General features: G+C 36.3%; 1 protein-coding gene across 1 annotated transcript; it reads left to right on the top strand.

Annotated features, from left to right (window-relative positions):
- Nucleotides 1-2,260: 2,260 nt before the first annotated feature.
- Nucleotides 2,261-19,535, top strand: LOC107863997 (homeobox protein LUMINIDEPENDENS). The gene is made up of 13 exons (XM_016710233.2): nt 2,261-2,827; nt 8,196-8,223; nt 8,793-8,923; nt 9,516-9,865; nt 9,954-10,047; nt 10,143-10,236; nt 11,085-11,214; nt 11,289-11,340; nt 11,462-11,505; nt 11,577-11,662; nt 11,945-12,361; nt 17,389-17,918; nt 18,387-19,535. The coding sequence occupies exons 1-13, from the start codon at nt 2,669-2,671 to the stop codon at nt 19,206-19,208; spliced, it is 2,937 nt and encodes a 978-aa protein (XP_016565719.1). The 5' UTR covers nt 2,261-2,668; the 3' UTR covers nt 19,209-19,535.
- The last annotated feature ends 2 nt before the right edge of the window (nt 19,536-19,537 follow it).

The following is a 19,537-nucleotide window of genomic DNA, read 5'->3' as shown; positions in this document are numbered from 1 at the left end:
TAATTCTTCAAAGATGAGTTTGAAAGAGAGTTTAGGATGTCTGATCCATCAAAATAGATGTTTAGGAGGCTACACACACTTATATAGTGAGAGGGTTTAGAGTTTTAGACATGAAAAATGACCACAAGACCCTTAGTTAAAAGCTGAAAATTGAACCCGTCCAGGGGTACGACTCACTTAAGTAGTCGTACCCTAGGGTACGAATGGTACCCTGACTTGTACCCTAGGCTTCTTCTAGGTCACACACACTATTATGGATAGTACCATGCACCTTTACGACTCACCCTTCCAAACTCATGACTCCCCTATACGACTCACCTAGGTACGACTCGTACCCTTAGGTACGATTAAGGGGAGGGTCACCCATACCTAGGACAGTGAGTGATCCTCACCACACTGCCTAGGATATGGGAGGGGAGGAGGAGAAGGATACGACTCGTATCCAAGGATACGACTCAAGCTCCCCTAGTTGTACCCACCCCAGCGACACCAAAAGATGAAGTTTTTCAATGGTTCTAAGTCTAGGCGTTTCAGTTTGGTTTTTTTTTTATATTAAAAATGACCAAATTAATCATCTCAATTTTTTAAGTCTATAAACCAAATCAAGCCAACTTAAATTCCTCTCTTTCAATTTTCTCGAGTTTTTATTTTCTCAATTTTTTACAATATTTTGATTATATTGTGATTGAAGAAAAGATCAAATATGTTTTAATTTAATAGAGCTTTAAAACGTTGAATTGAATACAAAATAAAAACAAATGACCTAATAGGTGGTAGCATTTTCGAATAATAGAAACAAAAACTCTTCAAATTCTTAACCAGAGGTCGAGGGTTCGACCCCGGGCATGGAGAAAACTCTATTGGGAGCGCTACCCCCCGAATGGGGCCCTACCCGGCGCGAATCCGGATTAGTCAGGTTTCAATGCGGGTACCGAACATCGAATGAGAAATAAAAAAATAAAAATACCAATACAGAAGAAAATAGGTCTAACACATGTCAAAAACATCTAAACATTCGTGTTTCATCTCTACAACAATCTGACGAAATTCAAAATCAAATATGGAATGTCGAGTTAAAATTATAATTGGAAAAGTAAACCATGCTGCTAAATATGTACTAGAATATAACAGTAGAAAATAAATTGAAGAACTACCTTAGTTGACACTGTTTCCTTCATTAAATAGTTCCAATGAAAACATAGAGTCAATCAAAAGAGGTCATGAATTACAGTAAGAAAAGTCTAAGGAAAGTGAAGATGAAAAGTTGTCAATACCAACATGGGTTGTGGTGCAGTGGATGAGGCTGCTCCACCATTAATCAGAGGTTGAGAGTTCGACCCTTGGTCTGGAGAAAACTCTGTTGGGGGCGCTGCCACCTCAATGGCCCTGCAACGCGCGATCTGAGTTAGTTGGGGCTCCAATGTGGACACCGGATGGAACCCCCCCCCCCCCCCCCCCCCCCCCCCCCAAAAAAAAAAGAAAAGTATCCGATGAGTTTAGCTTAGGTTTTTAAGTTAACATTAGACCGTTAAACTTTAAAATGCTAATTTCAACCACCCTTAGTAGGTGTTTGGCCATAAAAATTAAAACTTTTTAAAGTTGAAATTGAAGTTGAAGTTTGGAGTTGCGTTTAACCATGAATATAAATTGAAATTGTTTTTTTACTTTTTGTGAGAGAAGTGAAAGTGAAAAAGTGAAAACAAGTTTAATTTATTTTCACTTTTCCAAATACAATTTGGAAATGTATCTGGAATTCTTATGGCCAAACACTATAATTTTCACTAAAATAAAATTATTTTTTTGGAAAAAATGAAAAATTCTCCTGACCAAACATTTATAAGAAGATTCATAGCCATACAAACACCTATGACTTATTTTAGATCACAAATTTCAAAAGTATTTTTATATTTTTAAAAATAAATTATCTAAATTAAGATAAAGAAAGTAACATTTTTAAAACAGAATATAAAATATACCCAATCAAAATTTCAAATATCATATTTTCTCCAAATAAATTCTATCAAATATTTCTCATTTTTTATGATTATCTCTATTTCAAGTATTAAGAGAATCTTCCCAATGAAATATTCCTATTATGTTAATGCCAATTGAATTAATATAATTAGTTGTGAATTCAATTTTTTTAGTATTTTTTATTTCTTCGGATGATATAATGACAATTATTTGCTTGTTGGTCGAACACCACGACTATAAAAAAAAAAAAGGAAAAGATAATTATAAAAAAAAAAGGGGGAAAATAAAGGTGAATGAGGGTGAGAAAAAAATAAGTGCCCCAAAAGTTGGACATCTAGCACCCAAAATTGCCCAAGACGTTGGCAAGCCCTTAGGGGAGGAGCCCCTGGTTTTCTACTTGCACTTCATTCATACTCCCTTTCCATCTCTCAAATATTCTCTCAGAATTTCCCTTTGTACAACCCTTATTCATCCTTTCACATACCTCTTCGCCCTTTCATCAAACAGGTGGGGGACATAATACAATTTCTTCCCCCTCCCCCCGATATAGCTGCTGTCCAAACCCTAGAACTACTCTTCTTCTTCTTCTTCTTCTTCAATTGGCTGTTGGGTCTAAGACATAAACTGATTCGATCTATTGTGGGATTATACTGGGTATGTTGTTTGTTATTGCTTCCAAGTCAGTTGGAAAATAATGGAGAAAAATCAATTACAACTGGCCTTAATCAGTCCTCCTACCACCTCCTTGTTCGACTCGCACAAGGAAATCCTCTATTGCCAAATTGATCAGCTCCATAATATCGTCTTGCAACAATGCGAGCTCACTGGCGTCAATCCCCTCTCTCAAGAAATGGTTCGTTAATTACTCGTGTTCTTCGATTTCTAATACTATCTATTGTTTCGTGTAGTTCGATTGTTGTATTATTACTCTTGTGCTACTATATGTTGTTTTTGTTACTATCTATTACTCCCTCCTTCAAGTCTCAAGCATTACTATTGAATTGGCACACATGTTTAGTAACAGTAAGTAAATAATAGGGGTAATTTTACTATATTACCCGTTGAATATAATAAATTTAATGCCTTGGGAAAAAGAATTGAGTGATGAATAGTATTTAATAGCAATGGTAAAATTGGTAGAAAAGGGTAAATTATCTCTTGATTTTCCAAACTGGACAAGTATTGTTGTGCATGTATTTTTAATATAGTGGACAAGTATTGTTTGGCTGAGAGGGTATCGCGTCTACTCAACATTACATCTTTTTATAGTCTGTTTTTGTCTTGAGCGGGTCTATTAGGAACAACCTATCTACCTCACTTCCGAGGTAGAGGTAAGGTCTATGGACATGCGTACATTCTACCCTCCCGAGGCCCCATTTTGTGGGACTACACTGGGTATGTTGTTGTTGATGTTATAATTTTTTTAAAAATTTAAGTTCCGGAATGTGCACCTAAAGATTGTCTTAAAATTATGTAATGTTTGTGTGTTCAAATGGTTTTTTTCTTAATGATCAGAGTTCGGGCAGGAGATTGCCAATAAGAAGTTTGTTGGTAGTGATTGGTTTAGTCCATTTAATTACTAGCATTGATTAAGTTGATAGTTCATTAAGTTTTATGGTCAACAAGATTTGCGTTTTACTGAACACAAATGGTAATGATTTTGTTATGTTGGTCATATAGAACATATATGGCTATAAAATTGAAGGATTAATAAATAGCTTGAGATTAGCCGTTTGTATCCAATTTTTTGAGTTGAGGATTAGCATGTTTTCTTGTAGACTTTGCGTTGCCTCCTTTGTTAGTTGCTATGTTTTCTTCACTGGTATCTTCTTCTTTATACTTGCATTTGTTGCACTTGAGCCTAAGGTGTTCGAAAACAACCTCTTTACTACCTCTATGAGGTAGTTGTAAGGCCTGTGTACTCTCTAATGCTCTACCCGCCCAGATCCACTAGTCAACTACACTAGTAACTAATTATTCTTTAATAGAATCCTTTCACATGGTACAAACAATCTCTTCACGCCGAGCATAAATCGTCTTTTTTTTTTTTTTTTTCAAAATTTAAAGTGATGTTTCTTTTACAAAATATAAACTTATGGGTGAAATTTTGTATTTTAAAAAATTGAAATCATGATTTGGAATCTCAAATCATGTTTTTTTGAGAATTTGAGATTCATGAGATGAAATCACATATCCAAACATTGATTTCATCTAATGATTTCAAATCATAAGATGAATCTCATGTCCAAAAGCCTACTAAATGTGCAAAATTTGATCCGAATACATAATAATAAAAGAAAATATAGAAGGAAAAAAAAGAAGCGAACGAAGGGGAGGAAATAAGGGCCCAAAAGTTGGACATCTGCAGACAACTTGGCCAAAACTTGGCAGCCCTGAGGGGAGCCCCTGGTTTTCTACTTATAGTTCACACTTTCCCTCTTTCATCTCTCAAAAATTCTCTCAATTTCTCCGTCCCCTTGTGGGCAACCTTTTTGATCTTTCGTCATCCCTCTCCCCCTTTTCATCAAATAGGTGGGGGACAAAAACAATCTTCTTTCCCCATTTACATTGCTTCTGTGGAAACCCTTGAACTCTTCTTCTTCTTCTTCAATTGGTTGTTGATTCTAATTCATAAATTGATTCGATCTATTGCTTCGAAGTCGGTTGTAATTTTGATTGACGGAGTCTGCAATGGAAAAAAATCGATTACAACTCGCCTTAATGAGTCCTCCTACGGCGTTGGATCCGAACTTGATTGACTCGCAGAAGAAAATTCTCTATAGCCAAATTGATCAGCTCTATAACATCGTTCAACGACAATACGACCTCACTGGCGTCCATGTCCTCCTTCCAGAAATGGTTTGTTCATTTTTCTTTTAAAATTAAGTAGTTGTGTTCTTCGATCTATTGTTTCGTGTAGTTCAATTTTTTGTATTATTTTGTTGTACTACTATTCTGCTACTATTTGTTGTTTTTGTTAACATCTATTATCTCGTCTACTTATGTTACGTCCTTTTATAGTTTGTCTTCTCTTGAGCTGGGAATCTATCTGAAACAACCTCTCTACCTCACCTCTGAGGTAGAGGCAAGGTCTGCGTACATACTATCCACCCGAGACCCCACATTGAGACTACCCTTGGTATGTTGTTGTTGTTGTTGTAATTTTTTTGAATCTTAACTCCGGAAGGTGCACCTAAAAGGGCTCTCTTAAAATTCTGAATTGGTCTGCATTCAAATGGTTTTTTCTTACCGCTCAAAGTTTGGGCGGGAGACTCCAAAAGAAGTTTGTTGATAGTGATTGTTTTAGGTAATGTAATCACTAGCATTGATTAGGTTGATAGTTTATTAAGTTTTATGGTCAACTAGATTTGAGTTTTACTGAACGTAAGTGATAATGATTTTGTTGTGTTTTGTCCTAATCATAACATACTATATGTGGTTGCACAATTAAGGATTAATAAATAACTTGAGACTAGTAGTGTGCGTTCGTTCTTTTGAGTTGAGGATTATCATGTCTTATAGTTTCTGTTTATCCAAGAAAGATTGGAAAAAAAATGGATACCTTTTTGACATACATTTGCATTCAGAAAATTTAAGATCTCGGGTGTATTTTGTGGTTGCTGAATTTATTTCACAGAAAGTGTTCTCCTTAATAAAATTATTTTTCAATGTTTTGTTACCTTGAATTGTGGAAAATGCTTTTCTCTAGGGAAAGTATTTTTTATCAAAAGGGAAAAGATAACTTCGATCACTAATTGGCTGAAGTCATTCCCCATTATAATTAATCTAGTTCTTAGTCTATTATCTGTTCCAATCAGTATTTAGACATTGTTTTCAACTTTTATTACTCAGTTATCACATGAAACACTAGCTCATACCCCATATAATTCTTATACATGTCATATACTATTAACTAATTGGAACATGGGGGTATAGTGATTTATAGTAAAACATCTTTCTTGTTGAACATTCTTTTTTGTTTTGGTTAATCGAGAAATCCCAAGACCTGGAGGTGCAAGTTTCAAAACTCGATAGATAAATGACCCACACCTCTACTCTTCTCTACTTGTCAGTGCCAGGGTTAGTGACGTGCCCCAGTCCACACATGCACTATGCCCTTACCACTAAACCAAAGCCTGCCCAGGAGGCTCTTGTTTAATTTTCTCCCATACGAATGTATTATGATAGCTCTTCAGTTTATGCATCTTTGCATTGTCGACCGTTGCCTTGTATTATACTTGAAGCGTAGTGAGGCTGTGGAATAGTTGTCGTCTAAGCCTGTAAATTAGTAAGAAGAGATAGAGTTTGGTGGTAATGGTACCTTATTAAAAAACAGAAAGATATAGAATGTAATGAATAACTCTAAATTGAAAAAGTAAATGAAAAAAGAGGAACTTTGTCTTACGTTTCACATTGTGAACAAAGCAGCTCGGTTAATCCCTTCGTTAATTTCGCTAAGAAACATCTAAATGATGTAAAGAAAAAGAGTAAATACAGGATACTTTATGGTTTTCATAGTCATCCGAAGTCATTTACAAGTTGAACTAGTCGTTTATAGTTTATGCAACTCGTTGCTTTCTCCCTTACCAAATGATCAGGTTAAATTTTTTGAAAGATCTTTTTAAAGGCTTTCTCTGTCACTTACCTGAACGGGGTCAATGGGCAATCAATAAGGCCCATGGTCTACTTAAGGTCGGGCCAAGTGCTCGAGCATACATCATCTTTCTCGTAAAGTCTTTCTCTGTCATTCTTGCGATTATGGATAATCTCTTATTACTTTTGCTCCATATGCCCCAAAAGAAGTACCGTATTCCATGCTTTCTCCCTTTTATTTCCAAGCATATCTAATTTCTATCACATGATTGCTTTCTTAGGTGTCCTTGGTTAATGAGAATGGAAGATTTCACAGTTGTTAAGCCAACCTGCATGCAACTATAAGCTGTTAGTATCTTGGCCAGATTCTTTGCCACATGCAACACTAACTTATCGTTGCCTTTTTCTTAAGTAGTCCACACGTGAAGTAGCACCTTGTACTGCGCATAATAAAGCAACCTGCTTTCTTCCCATCGCTTAGTGGTCTTAATGTTTGCCACACATCCCTCCCATTTCCCCTCTTAAAGGTCCAAATAAAAGTTTTTACCTAGAAATACCTTTTCCCTGCCTCCTCCATTTCATTCTATCTCCCCATTCCATAGATCATTATATGTGTTATGAAAGAACTCCTCAAAATTCCAGTTCAATCTTTTTTAATGGAAGAACTCCTCAACTTCATTTGTTTCCCTATCTTTAATGGCCCTCCTAAAACTTATACTCATTTCCCTAAAGGTCTCGTTCAAGTAATCAGTTACCAAAGTATCTTTCTCTTTACTAATCCATTTACATGTGTATATGCATTTTCTATGGCTACCCCTTCAGGCTATATATCCTTTAAAAACCTAACGATAGAACCATCATTCATCCTTGAGCCAATACATCTAGGCTCCAGCAATTCTCTCCCTCACCAGAAAATCATCCAACGTGTGCTATTCCATATTTAATAGATGTGAAATTACCTGATACCTGTGTAGAGTTATAATGGACGGGAGCTAAGAGTCCTATTTTGGGAGGAGTATTTTGAAAATTTAAAAAGTTTTAGGAATAAACAAATTAAAAGTGCTTTTACGCCGAAATGCGATAAGTTGGGGATGATCAACTTGTGACTTATGCTGATTTTGGCTTATAAGCACTTAGCTTAGAAGCAATTTATGTGCTTATCAAATGTGTAGTTAGTACATATATCTTCCAATGACACATTCTCCTCTTGAGCAGCGTATCTTTATAATTATCTTCTTAAAAGTGCTGTATTGAAGATGGATAATCAAAAGAGAAATCCGTGTGGAGCCAACTCTTAGGACCAACCACCTTCGAAACTCGGATAATGAACCTGCACCTTTATCTCCTGATTTCTAACCGTCTCTTCTTCCTCTCTACCAAGTTTCCCTTCCTTTCTTCCTAGAAATTTCTGATCAATTTCTCCAGTTTGTTTGCTCCTAAATACTACCATTACCATAATACATGATTTATAGGTTTGTTCACAACAATGAGATTCCTGTGCTGAATCAATTTTTCTTTTCTTAGATTTGTAATACAGAGGCTACAGTTATCAAACCTCATCTCACTACGGTGGGTGATTTGCAAACTTATTTCTGCTGATGTCTCATTCATTTTCTTGCGTTGTGCAGGCTGCTGGAGCTCTTTCAATAAAAATTGGTAAGTCTTAAGTTAAAATCTTGATGCTTTTATAGTCAAGTCATAAATTTAGTCGACTTGGTCCCTTCTGAGGATGAAAAGACTGTAGGTCATATTGACATGTTCAGTTGTACTCTATATTATTTTTTGCATATTGATTATACTAAATGAAACATGTTTGCTTTTGTTGGGTGGTTCTTTCATTTTATGTTGTTTTATTTGCTTTTTACTTATCAATTTAATTTAAAAATTTTATTTGCTTTTTATGTATCAATTTGTTTTTTATTTTATTTGCTTTACTAGTAGTTTATTTTCTTTTTTGTTGCCAAGTACAACATTGCTTTACAAGTACAACATTGCTTTATGTACTAGACTTACTTGTCTTGCTGTTTTAAGGGGAACTTGCTTAACGATCCAAGGTGCTATTGTCATTGTTTTTTTTTTCAAGGTGATGCATTGATCCAAATTATATGTAATGTGCCTTTTTTTTTTTGGTTATTAGTGTAAATGATTTGCTTGACTTCTTAAATTTTGGTGCGATCTACCTTGATTCGATTTGTATTCTGTTAGTTTAACATCTTCTGTTGCAGGCAAAAGGCCACGGGATCTCCTAAACCCCAAGACAATCAAGTATATGCAATCTATTTTTTCTGCAAAAGACGCAATCAACAAGAAGGAAACCCGTGAAATTAGTGCTCTTTTTGGTGTCACAGCCACACAGGTGTGTTCCGTTTCTCAGTTTTTTGTAATTCTTTCTCCATTCTTCCTGACTGGATTTTCATTTAGAACTTCTCTACATTAGTTAATGTCGATTATTTCATGTGATTAAATTCCTTCTCTGGAAATTGAGTTAGGATCATAGACCATGCGATGGTGTGCTATACTCCTATCCTCATGAATCATGATTCTTCAAAAGATTTATCTTTTTTCCCTGTAATGTCACCCTTTTTAAAACGATGAAAGGAGCATATGTTGGTAGCAGTTGCATGCTAGTTGCACCATCTTTCTTTAATTCAGTTTTGCTATTTTGGATATTAGGAGCACACTATTGATTTTGAGAACAGGCTATTATGGAATTGTGCATCTTTTTGTGTATGATATAGCTCCTTAGATATATGTTCCGTTTTTCTTCGCCTTTTTTTTTTGTGCGCTTTGGCTATGAACAGATTCCTTAATCCCTTCTGCATAGACTTTCAGTAGTTTTCCCTGGTGCAATTTAAGCTGCACGATGATATAAGATCCGTGCATTCTGCGATTTCATCTTCTCTGACAACTTCATGTTTCTTGTTTGATTTCCATCTTTGCATTTGCAGGTTCGGGACTTCTTTACAGCTCAGCGCACAAGAGTCAGAAGGTTCCTGAGGTTTTCTAGAGAGAAACCTAGCATATCCAATGTATCTATTGAAGGGCCTTGCCCAATTCCTTTGAGTTTTGACCCTAGTTCACAAACAGAGCCAGTTCCCTTAAACAGTGTGGATCCAACCTGTACAGAGGAGGGGCCATCTTGTTCTACACAAGATGAGGTCCTAACTGGCATAGAGGAGAGGGATAGGCATTTTGTTGATAATATCCTTACTTTAATGAGAAGGGAAGAAACCTTCTCTGGGCAGGTTAAATTGATGGACTGGATCTTGGAAATTCAAAACCCCTCTGTGCTATATTGGTACTTGAGAGTTATGGTTGCTAAAGTTTATTTTATACTGGTTTACTCGTTCTCGAATATAATTTGTTTTCTCAATCCATATTTATAGGTTTTTAACTAAAGGGGGTGTAATGATCTTGGCTGCATGGTTGGGTCAAGCAGCTGGAGAAGAGCAAACCAGCGTTCTTCATATCATCCTGAAGGTCCATATTGCTCCATTAATTTTAGATCATTAGCCCATAGTATGATTTTTTTTTTGGCCAGAATACTGTTGTTCTAATGATTGCTTGGTTATCAGGTACTATGCCATCTTCCTTTACACAAAGCATTTCCTGTACAGATGTCTACTATACTGCAGAGTGTTAACAGCCTGCGATTTTACCGCACTCCAGGTGTGTTGTCCTCGCATATGACAAGCTCCTTATCTTTAGGTATCTTTGTGCTAGAAGAAAGACATTAAAAAATTTAAACTGCTCTTCTCCATGGCTTATACATTTTTGCTAGCTTGTCTGAAGCTCGAGTGTTATTGATATTGTGCCGTATTGCAGAAGTTCCTGAAACTAAATTGAATATATAGGAAAAGTATCAAACAAAGTCAGGACAGCTTTTCACATCCACTCTAAAGCATCTCTATTGAGCCATTTACTCAGTAAATCACACATGGCATAGTGTTGCTCTTCAGAAATATGCCTATAAGGCATGTCATAGACTCATATTAGGACATTACTTTCAGAAATCACTGTACAACTTATTCGTTTTCATGTTTTGTTATCTTGGTTGATCTGTTGTGTTTTTGCTGTCAAATAAAAAAATAGTTCTTGGAAATTATTGCACTGGCAGTACATTCAACTGTATATTTCTTTAATTGAGATGATTTTTGGTCTTTTGATGTGTCAAATTTTTAAAGATCCTGATTTGATACTTCAACTGATCATATTCTGAGAGACAATGAAAAGTCCCATGGAAGAAATATGTATATTTCTAGACTGCATCAGTAATATAAAATTTGTTAGGTAAGAAGACACTAGTTAAATAGATGTGGGTGCAGTTACTTCTATTTGTATCAGCCAGTCAGAGTAATTTGCTTCTTGGCCGGGGTTTATACTGTATTTTCATGGTAGCTGACTTCTGTACTGCACTAACATTTTTTGGGAAAAGGGGTTGGGTGGTTGAGAGAGAGAGAAATCCTCCTTTAGCTCCATCAATATTTTGGATCTCATTCATCTGATTTGAAGATCAGATATCTCAAACAGGGCAAGGATTTTGCTTGCAAGATGGAGCAAAATGTTTGCAAAGAGCCAGGCTATGAAGAAGCGCAACGGGATTAAATCAGCTACTGATGTGCAGGATGAGTTGTTATTGCAACAGAGGTAAGCTCAGGTTGTGCCTCAAAAACACCCGATCAACTTTTCTCAGTTATCAACACATTTATTGCTGTTTGCAGCATTAGCGAAGTTGTGGGCGACGAAATATGGAACTCAAAAATTGAGGACGTTGTAAGTTTATTGCAAATTTAAATGAATTTGGTTAAGAAGATGCTGGGTTTTTTTTGAATAAAAAAGAAGAGATGGTTTTCTATTCTTACTCTTATCATTTTCCTTCTATTTGGTCTTCTAGGAAGAAGCTCATGCAAACCTCTGTGGGACTTCGGAGAATTCCAGGTCTGGTGTGTTCTTACTGCCTTGCTTTTTGTAATTGTTGATGAATTTCTAAGCAGACACCTCTCTTTCAGGAAGTTGGATTCTCCACTGCCAGTTAAATTGCTTACGGCACCTCCAGATGATTCTAACAAGAGGCTGAAAGGAGCTTTGGTGTCTAGTATCCTTAGATTCCCTATGGTTATTCAATTTGTCAATATTTTTTAATGTAAGGTCTTTATTCATCTCGATTGAATATCGCTCCTTGTTCCATGGACATAAACTGTCATTAGAAGAAATTTAGATTTCTCATTTATTTCCATGTTTTGAATCATAATTATTCAGAAGTTTCCATATAACATGCTCATTAAATAGATTTGATCATGTTAGGTAAAATAACTATGGGTTTTCCTCTCTTTTTCTGCTTTTTTATCACCTGCATAGAATTCCTTAACTACTTCAGAAACTCGAGAACGCAGAAAAGTTCAGCTAATGGAACAACCAAGTCAAAGAACAGCGGGAAGGAGCATAGGAAGACCAGCACCTGCAACTCAAGGTCGCCCACTTTCAGCAGATGATATCCAAAAAGCAAAAATGCGTGCTCAGTTTATGCAGAGTAAATATGGGAAAGCTAATAATGATGACAGTTCTCGGGTGAAGCCTCAGGCTCCAAATGGAATTACCTCTTCACCAGATGATATCTTGCATGGAGCTCCAAAATTGCAAGATCGGCCTAAAGTTGATGAATGTGAAAAGCCCAATAGTGTTTCCTCTAAAGGGTCCAATCAGCTGGAAAATCATCTAAAATTGAGTTTTGAAGTAGAAGAACCTCTACCTAAAAGGTGCAAGAGAATGCAAATCCCTTGGCGGAAACCACCAGGTAAATTTGCTGCTGTTGCTGAAACATCGTTCTTGTTAATCTGTAGATTTCAGAAAAGGAGGAACGGCTGTTTTTTTGATCAGTTGAAAAGGCGGAACATTAGTTAATCACTTATTTAATATCCTACTCCTTAGACTTTAGGTTTGCTTCCAAATTCAGTGAAATCAGATCATAAACAATCTCACCTATCTTGTCTAATATTATTGCTCAGTTTTTTCACCTCAACTCCCCTTGTACTTCCTTTTGCTTTCTCTATCTATTACCCCCCATCCCAATTTATGTGGCAGCACGCTTTCTTTTTTAGTCCGTCCTAAAATGAATGTCACCTCTCTACAAGTAGAAATAATTTGACTTTTAAATTTTCCATTAACCTAATGAAAAAGATTTATAACAACACAAATGGTCAGGAATGTTTTAGACACAAGTTTCAAAAGTTTTTCTTTCTTAAACTTTGTGCCAAGTGAAACAGTGCCACATGAATTGGAATGGAATGAGTAATACACAAGATTCAATTTTGAAAATGGTCTGTAGTAGTAGTTAGCAACTGAGCCTTGGTCTCTAACTTACCAAAAAATATGATTAGCATTAGTCTCCAACTTGTCAAAAAAGGGAAGGTAAAGGAAAATGTTCTTTTTGAGCCTTTTATATTTTCACTGTAGTTGAGCTAAAGACGATCGGGTGTCTCATCTTACATAACTTAATTATTCGAGGAACTAGTTACTGAGGAAATATAGATGTTGCTTAGTAAAACTAGCCCAACTATAGAAATATCTGTGAAGCGAACGGTTAGTTTTCATTGTTAAATTATCAATTGGGCATCTTAGGAGTGAGGCCTTGATTTTTTAATCATAAGAAGCAATTGTTTCCCTTTGGGTTTTAATGTTGTATTTCAAAAATCTCTTGGAAATTATGGGTTTACTGTGGAGCAGTTGATTACCAAGTGTGCCTTCGCATTGTGAAGTCAGTCCTATTTGCAAGTAAAGGAAACTTTTTAGTCGAGGACAGAGTTACCTGATATCTATTGCTAGTGGGAGGTGGCAGGTATCCCGTGGATTTAGTCGAGTTGAGCGAAAGTTGGCCCGGACACCACCACAGTTATTAAAAAAAAGAAAGTAAAGGGAAACTTTTTCACCTGACATGAACGAAAATGTTCCACATTATGCTTAAATCAATCAGAAAGCAGCAGGTAGTTTACAGTACATTTGTGGGAGACCTGTCTTGGGAGGATATCAATCTATTTTCTGATTTAACATGATAGTTACTTTAAACTGCATGTAGTGTGCGTTCATAAATGATCAGTTTGAGAGGCAAGAACACGATAAATAAGGTGCAAGTCATTTTCTGCTGTGATACCCTTTTATGTTAAGAATTTTACCATCTTCTAGTTACATCTGCACACTATTGTCAGCGCTCACCATGACTACCATTGTCCTGCAAAATTCTTATTGACTGTTTTGGTCGATTAGTTATGCTGGTATAATTTCTTATTGACTGCTTGTTTTTTTTTTTTTGTATTAAAAATGTGCATTATATAATTTTTAAGAAGTTTATTTACAAATATACCCTTTAAGTTTATTTAGTAGAAAAAGGGTTTGAGGGATCTCGGGGTATTTTTGTCATTTACGTTGTCTCTGGACAACTAATCCCGATAATAATTTATCCCAGGATTCGTAACCAAACTTGGAATAGGGCACTACTAAATTTTATTTCAGGATGATCTATGCTTGTTCAGCATACCAAACGATCCTTAGAGAATGTAATAATTGTGATTATTACAGGGTGTTATTATCTATTAGAAATTTAGTTTGGTCAAACACTGAAATTAGGTTGGCACGACATGTTAATGAAGACAAATATGTTCCTATTTTTCTAATGTTTGTGTAATTTTTTTTTTTTTGACGAAAATGGCTATGATACAGGTGTGTGGTGTTGACGGGAAAGTATTCTAATAAAAAAGTCTTTAGTGAAAGAAAATATTTTGTAGTCCTTAATAATATTTTTCTAGTCCTTAATTGTATTCAAATGTGGAAAATATCTTTTGCAAGTTGGGTTCATTTTTCTTTACAAATATTCTTACCACTTCAATCAACACTAACAGGTAGTTTGGTAGGTGGTTTGAAGGTGAGTTACGCTGGTATTAAATTTTGCATAATATCATGTTTGGTAGTTGGTTAGGATGCACATTCTTCATGTATAAAGTTGGTACAAATAGCACGCAATTCAGAAACCTGCATAACTAATACTACATAGAGTCGTCAATATGGACCAGGCTCGACCCAACCTGTAATTTAATGGAGTTGGGCTTCAATTTTTGCAGCTCATTTAAGTACAGGGTTTTTTAGCTCGGTCCGGGTAAGCCCGTGGCCCGTAAGTCAAATACATGCAACTATTTAGATTGCTTATTAGTATTTTTATTTGGTTCGAAGGATATCATGTCAAAAGTTATTTAATTTCGCTATTAGGAGTATTTTTTGGAGTGTTGGAGACTTGATTAGCAAGTATTAACGCTATGTAATATTGTATGGTAATATTTATGTTTATTAACATTCTAAAATTAAATTATAAAATATTATTTTTTAAAAAGTGGGCTGGCCCGTGTGGCTCGCAGCCCACAAAGTAATGGTGTAGGCTTGGTGTTTTTTGGTCCATCATTTTGATGGGCTAGCCCGGCTTGATCCGTTAAACTCAAAGCTCATGTGGACTAGCCCGGGTGGGCTGGGCCGACCTGTATTGCCAGTTCTAATACTGCACAACATATCTAGTTTATCCTGAAGCTATCATTTCTCGAAATGGCATTGTATCAAGTTATGAGGGAGTTTATCTATTATTTTGTGCAAGTAGAATATGGAATAACTAATACCTGCATAAAATAGTACATAGATTCTCTCATAATGGGTCGTTTGGTATGATATATTATAGAAAATAATACATGTATTAGTCAATGTTATTATTTAATCCTCAGTTATACATCCTATTCAGTTTTATGGAGTGAACTAATACATAGCAAATCATGATATTATCAATACAAGGATTATTTATACTGAGATAAGCATAGTTAAAGACAACTGTATTTAATACAACAAATCAAACAATGGATAAGAAATAATTAGAGCATTACTAATTTCGATATTACTAATACACTCTATTCAATACCTTTTTTTATCCTCTACCAAAGCGACCTCTAAGATAATATTTTAGTATCTAATTCTCAAAATATGGTCAAAACTCTAGCGTAGCATACCCTGCACATTGCAAGATTACCATGTCCATCGCATTTATACACACATTTGAGATGATCTAAAAATGATAACGTGAATTAAAGACGTTTTTAGCAAAAAGTATTTTCATCTAAAACTTTTTTCTCTGTACGAAGTGTATCTTAGAAAAGAAAATGTCTTCAAGGCGTGGACAAGTAATTGCCTGCTCCTCCTATAGTTGCCTAACTGTCATCAATTGACTGTTCAATTTCATTAGCTCTTGTTGAACCCTTACAGTTAGCATGACGGAAGATTTTGGGATGATGAAAATGTTAAGTAATTCGTTGAGATGATTCTTATCTTTTTATTAACTGGTTAGATATCAAATGATCAGTACCCAAGGGTGTGCCCTAGTGGTTAAAGTGGGTAAGAACCACGAGGTTTCGGGTTTAAATCCTAGCAGAGACAAAAAAACTTTAGGTAATTTTTTTCCATCTATTCTATCTTTGACGGATAGAGTTACCTAGCTGGTACCTCGATGCCGGTGGGAGTTAATAGGTATCTCGTGGAATTAGTCGAGGTGTGCACAAATTGGTCTGGACACCACGGTTATAAAATAAATAAAATAAAAATCAAAAGATCGTATTATAGGAGGCTACTAGAAAGGGGTTGGGGTGTCTCTGTACAAAATGAAAATCTGAAAGGAGAATATATGGGGGATTTGTTGAACCTCCGAGAATGACTAATCCCCACCCACTTCTTCCCTGGGGCATCAGACCAAACAAGAGGAAACATGACCACAGATTATAAGATCTTCTTATGGCTAAACACAGCTTAAATTCATAAGACAGAATATTTGCAGTGTCATTTCCTCCTCCTCTACATGCGCGCGCTCCCCACAACCAAAATCAGCACATTGTAGAAAAGAAAAGGTGTAAATAAACTCATAAAAGCAACATGTACTGCCTGCCTGTAGATGTACGTTTCTTAAGGCCAAATGCGAATCCGTCTTTGCATGTGTAGGCAGCAATACCAACATTCAGCAAGCTTGTCCCATGCAAATGATTCGAACAAGCCAACTCCAAATTTGAAAGCTAAAACGAACTAAAAAAGTTGGTCTGACTGTAATTAGATGCTGGATTGGTTGTTTCTTGTTGAGCACCAAATCCGTGGACAAGGAAAACAAGCAGGTGTTTCAAATGTTAATTGATGTTACGGACATGGCTGTCCTTTTGATATTGGATCTTCACATGATTATATTTTATTTTTTTTTAATTTGCGGAGACAAATGAATAGGTGGAAAATAGCCGACTCTTTAATGTCGTTAAGAATAGTGCTAAATAGGGTGTATTATTCTTGTATATCCTTTTATTTGCTATATTAAAGATAGCATGCATTGCATATGTTTTTAATATTTTTATTTATTTACAAAAATATTCTCCACAAATATGGTGGAAGGGATGTGGAGAAGGTTTTGAAAGGACAATTGTGTTTGTAACCATTTTGCATGCATTAAGAATTCTTGCATTGCTAATACGATGATGTATTAGTTATACATTGCATAATACTTGGTCATATTGAGAAAGTGTACTAAACAAGGCATTAGTAACACACAAAACTAATACATGTATTAATTTTTTTTAAATGTCTCCTACCAAAACACTCAAAGTGGGGTAAATGTTGCCTTCTGGTTTAACAAATTTGAATCGCGAACAGTTGCTAGTATCTTGTTGGGAGATAATGTACCAATGCAAAAGTTGGATTTCTTATCTGTTAAGGGTCATCCTTATTCTGTGGTTATCCTTTACCAACGTTTTCTGTTTGATGCAGAGGTGCAGCTCAGCGATACATGGAAGGTTTGTGTTGGGAGTGAGAGTAAAGAAGTCGATATTCAGAATAACAGAATTCGTCGAGAGAGGGAAACCATTTACAGGACAGTGCAGGAAATTCCATTGAACCCCAAGGAACCTTGGGACTGTGAAATGGACCCGGATGACACATTAACCCCTGAAATCCCTATTGAGCAACTACCAGATGCTGATGGTGCTGAAACAGCTGGTATGCAGTTGGAGGACAGTGGAACTGTAGCTGCATTAGCCAGTATGTCAAATGGCATTGCAACTACAGCAGTACCAGATGTAGAGTTGCTTACTATACTGCTAAAAAATCCGGAGTTGGTTTATGCTTTGACGTCTGGCCAAGGTGGAAATTTATCTAGTGAGCAAACTGTAAGGCTGCTTGATTTGATCAAAGCAAATGGGATGAATGCACTGATCGATCAAACAAATCTAGGCAGAGATGCTGAGAAGAAAGTTGAAGTTTCTCTTCCATCCCCCACTCCTTCCAGTGATCCTGGAACGGTGCGTTATTTAGTCACATTTTGTACAGATTTTACCTATTATGAAATTTGGGCGGGCCTTATTTTCTTCAGTTGTCTCCTCTCATGTCCTTTTCTTTTTTTCACTTTGGAGTATCTTCTTCTTCTTCTCGTTTACCTTTTCGAGACCATTTTATATTTTCTTGGTAGGTTTTTAAGAAATTAATATAATGGGGAACATAAAAACAAATAAACAAAATAATCATAAAGCAAATGAAGCTTGCACTTTGAATCACGTTGGTAAATACAACTTCTCTTTCTGGTTAGCGTTGTAATATGAGAATCTCCGCTGTAGTCCGAGGTCCCCCTAACACTGACGAGAATGGTTCAAATATTCTTGAAAAAAGATAAAACTCAATTAGTATTGTGCTATACCCTCTTCTTGACGTCTTAGTACTTTCTTGAAACGGTCTTAATTTTTTTTTGAACCTTTTTTTTTTTTTTCGTGCAGAGTGGAGCTACACTGCAGAACTTTGCTAAAAACCCTTTCTCGCAGAGAAGTTCAATGGTGGTTCCACAAGCAAATGGTGTACCCCAACATACTGCGTTGGTCCATTCACATGAAATGCTTCAAGCTAGCAGTGTGGTGCATCAGCAAATGCCCCTTGTGCCGCAATTGGCCCAACAGTTGGCACTGCTTCAAGCAGCTGCAGGGTCTTATGGAAATGATCATCGACCATCTCCATTAAATCCTAGTATAAACCATGCAAATCCTGCACCAGCAGTAAATATTAGTAGTTACTCTCCCTTTGGGTTGACGGAATACAATTTACAGACTGCCACTGCAGCAGCAGCAGCCACAAGAATCCCGGTTGAAACATATGGCAATATTAGAACTTCGCAAATGCCCATAGCTAATGTACAACAAAGAGCTATGAGCCTACATACACCACCAATGCAGCAATTACAAACACAGTCGCAGCCACAGATGTGGGGGGCTATGCCGGGAACTGCTTTAAATCGGGGTTATCAAGAAAATTCCATTCCTAACCATTATAATCCACATGTGGCCGCGCATGTAGAACCTGGATTACAACAGGCTGCATGGAGAGGAAACAACTATGTGGAGGAAGCTGGATTTGAATCATGGAGTCCTGATAATAGTCCTGTTAGGCGTCAAGATCAGGTAGCAAGATGGAATTACCAAGAACCTGGGATGAATATGAGAGACAACAACTACAGACCTGATTGGTCTACATCGCGTAATCCTGGTCATTTTTCTGGTTGCCGTGGTCCTCCTGACAATTGTGGATATAAGAGGTGGAGAAGATAACCTTCGAACGGGTGGCCATTTGATTCTTTTGACAACAGATTCGTTAGTGTTTACAGTAGAGTAGAATGTTCTCAGCGAGCGTTTGCATTTTGCAACGTGAGATAGTAGTAAATTTGTAATGTCAACATGTTACATTGCTTTATTCTGTTTCCCAATTGACACCCGTCAAAATAGAAAATAGGAGCTAAGAATCTATGTCAAAAAGAAAAAAAGAAGAAGATATTTATCCTATCTTGGACTTAACTTCGTCGATTGAGTCCTTACTTGAAATGCTGTTGTATCGAGCCTTAGAAAATTGAAAAATATGTACTCCCTCCGTTTCATGTATC

The sequence above is a fragment of the Capsicum annuum genome, chromosome 3, assembly GCF_002878395.1.
Source record: "Capsicum annuum cultivar UCD-10X-F1 chromosome 3, UCD10Xv1.1, whole genome shotgun sequence".
Classification (NCBI taxonomy): Eukaryota; Viridiplantae; Streptophyta; class Magnoliopsida; order Solanales; family Solanaceae; genus Capsicum; species Capsicum annuum.
This window is presented reverse-complemented; position numbering and strand designations above follow the sequence as displayed.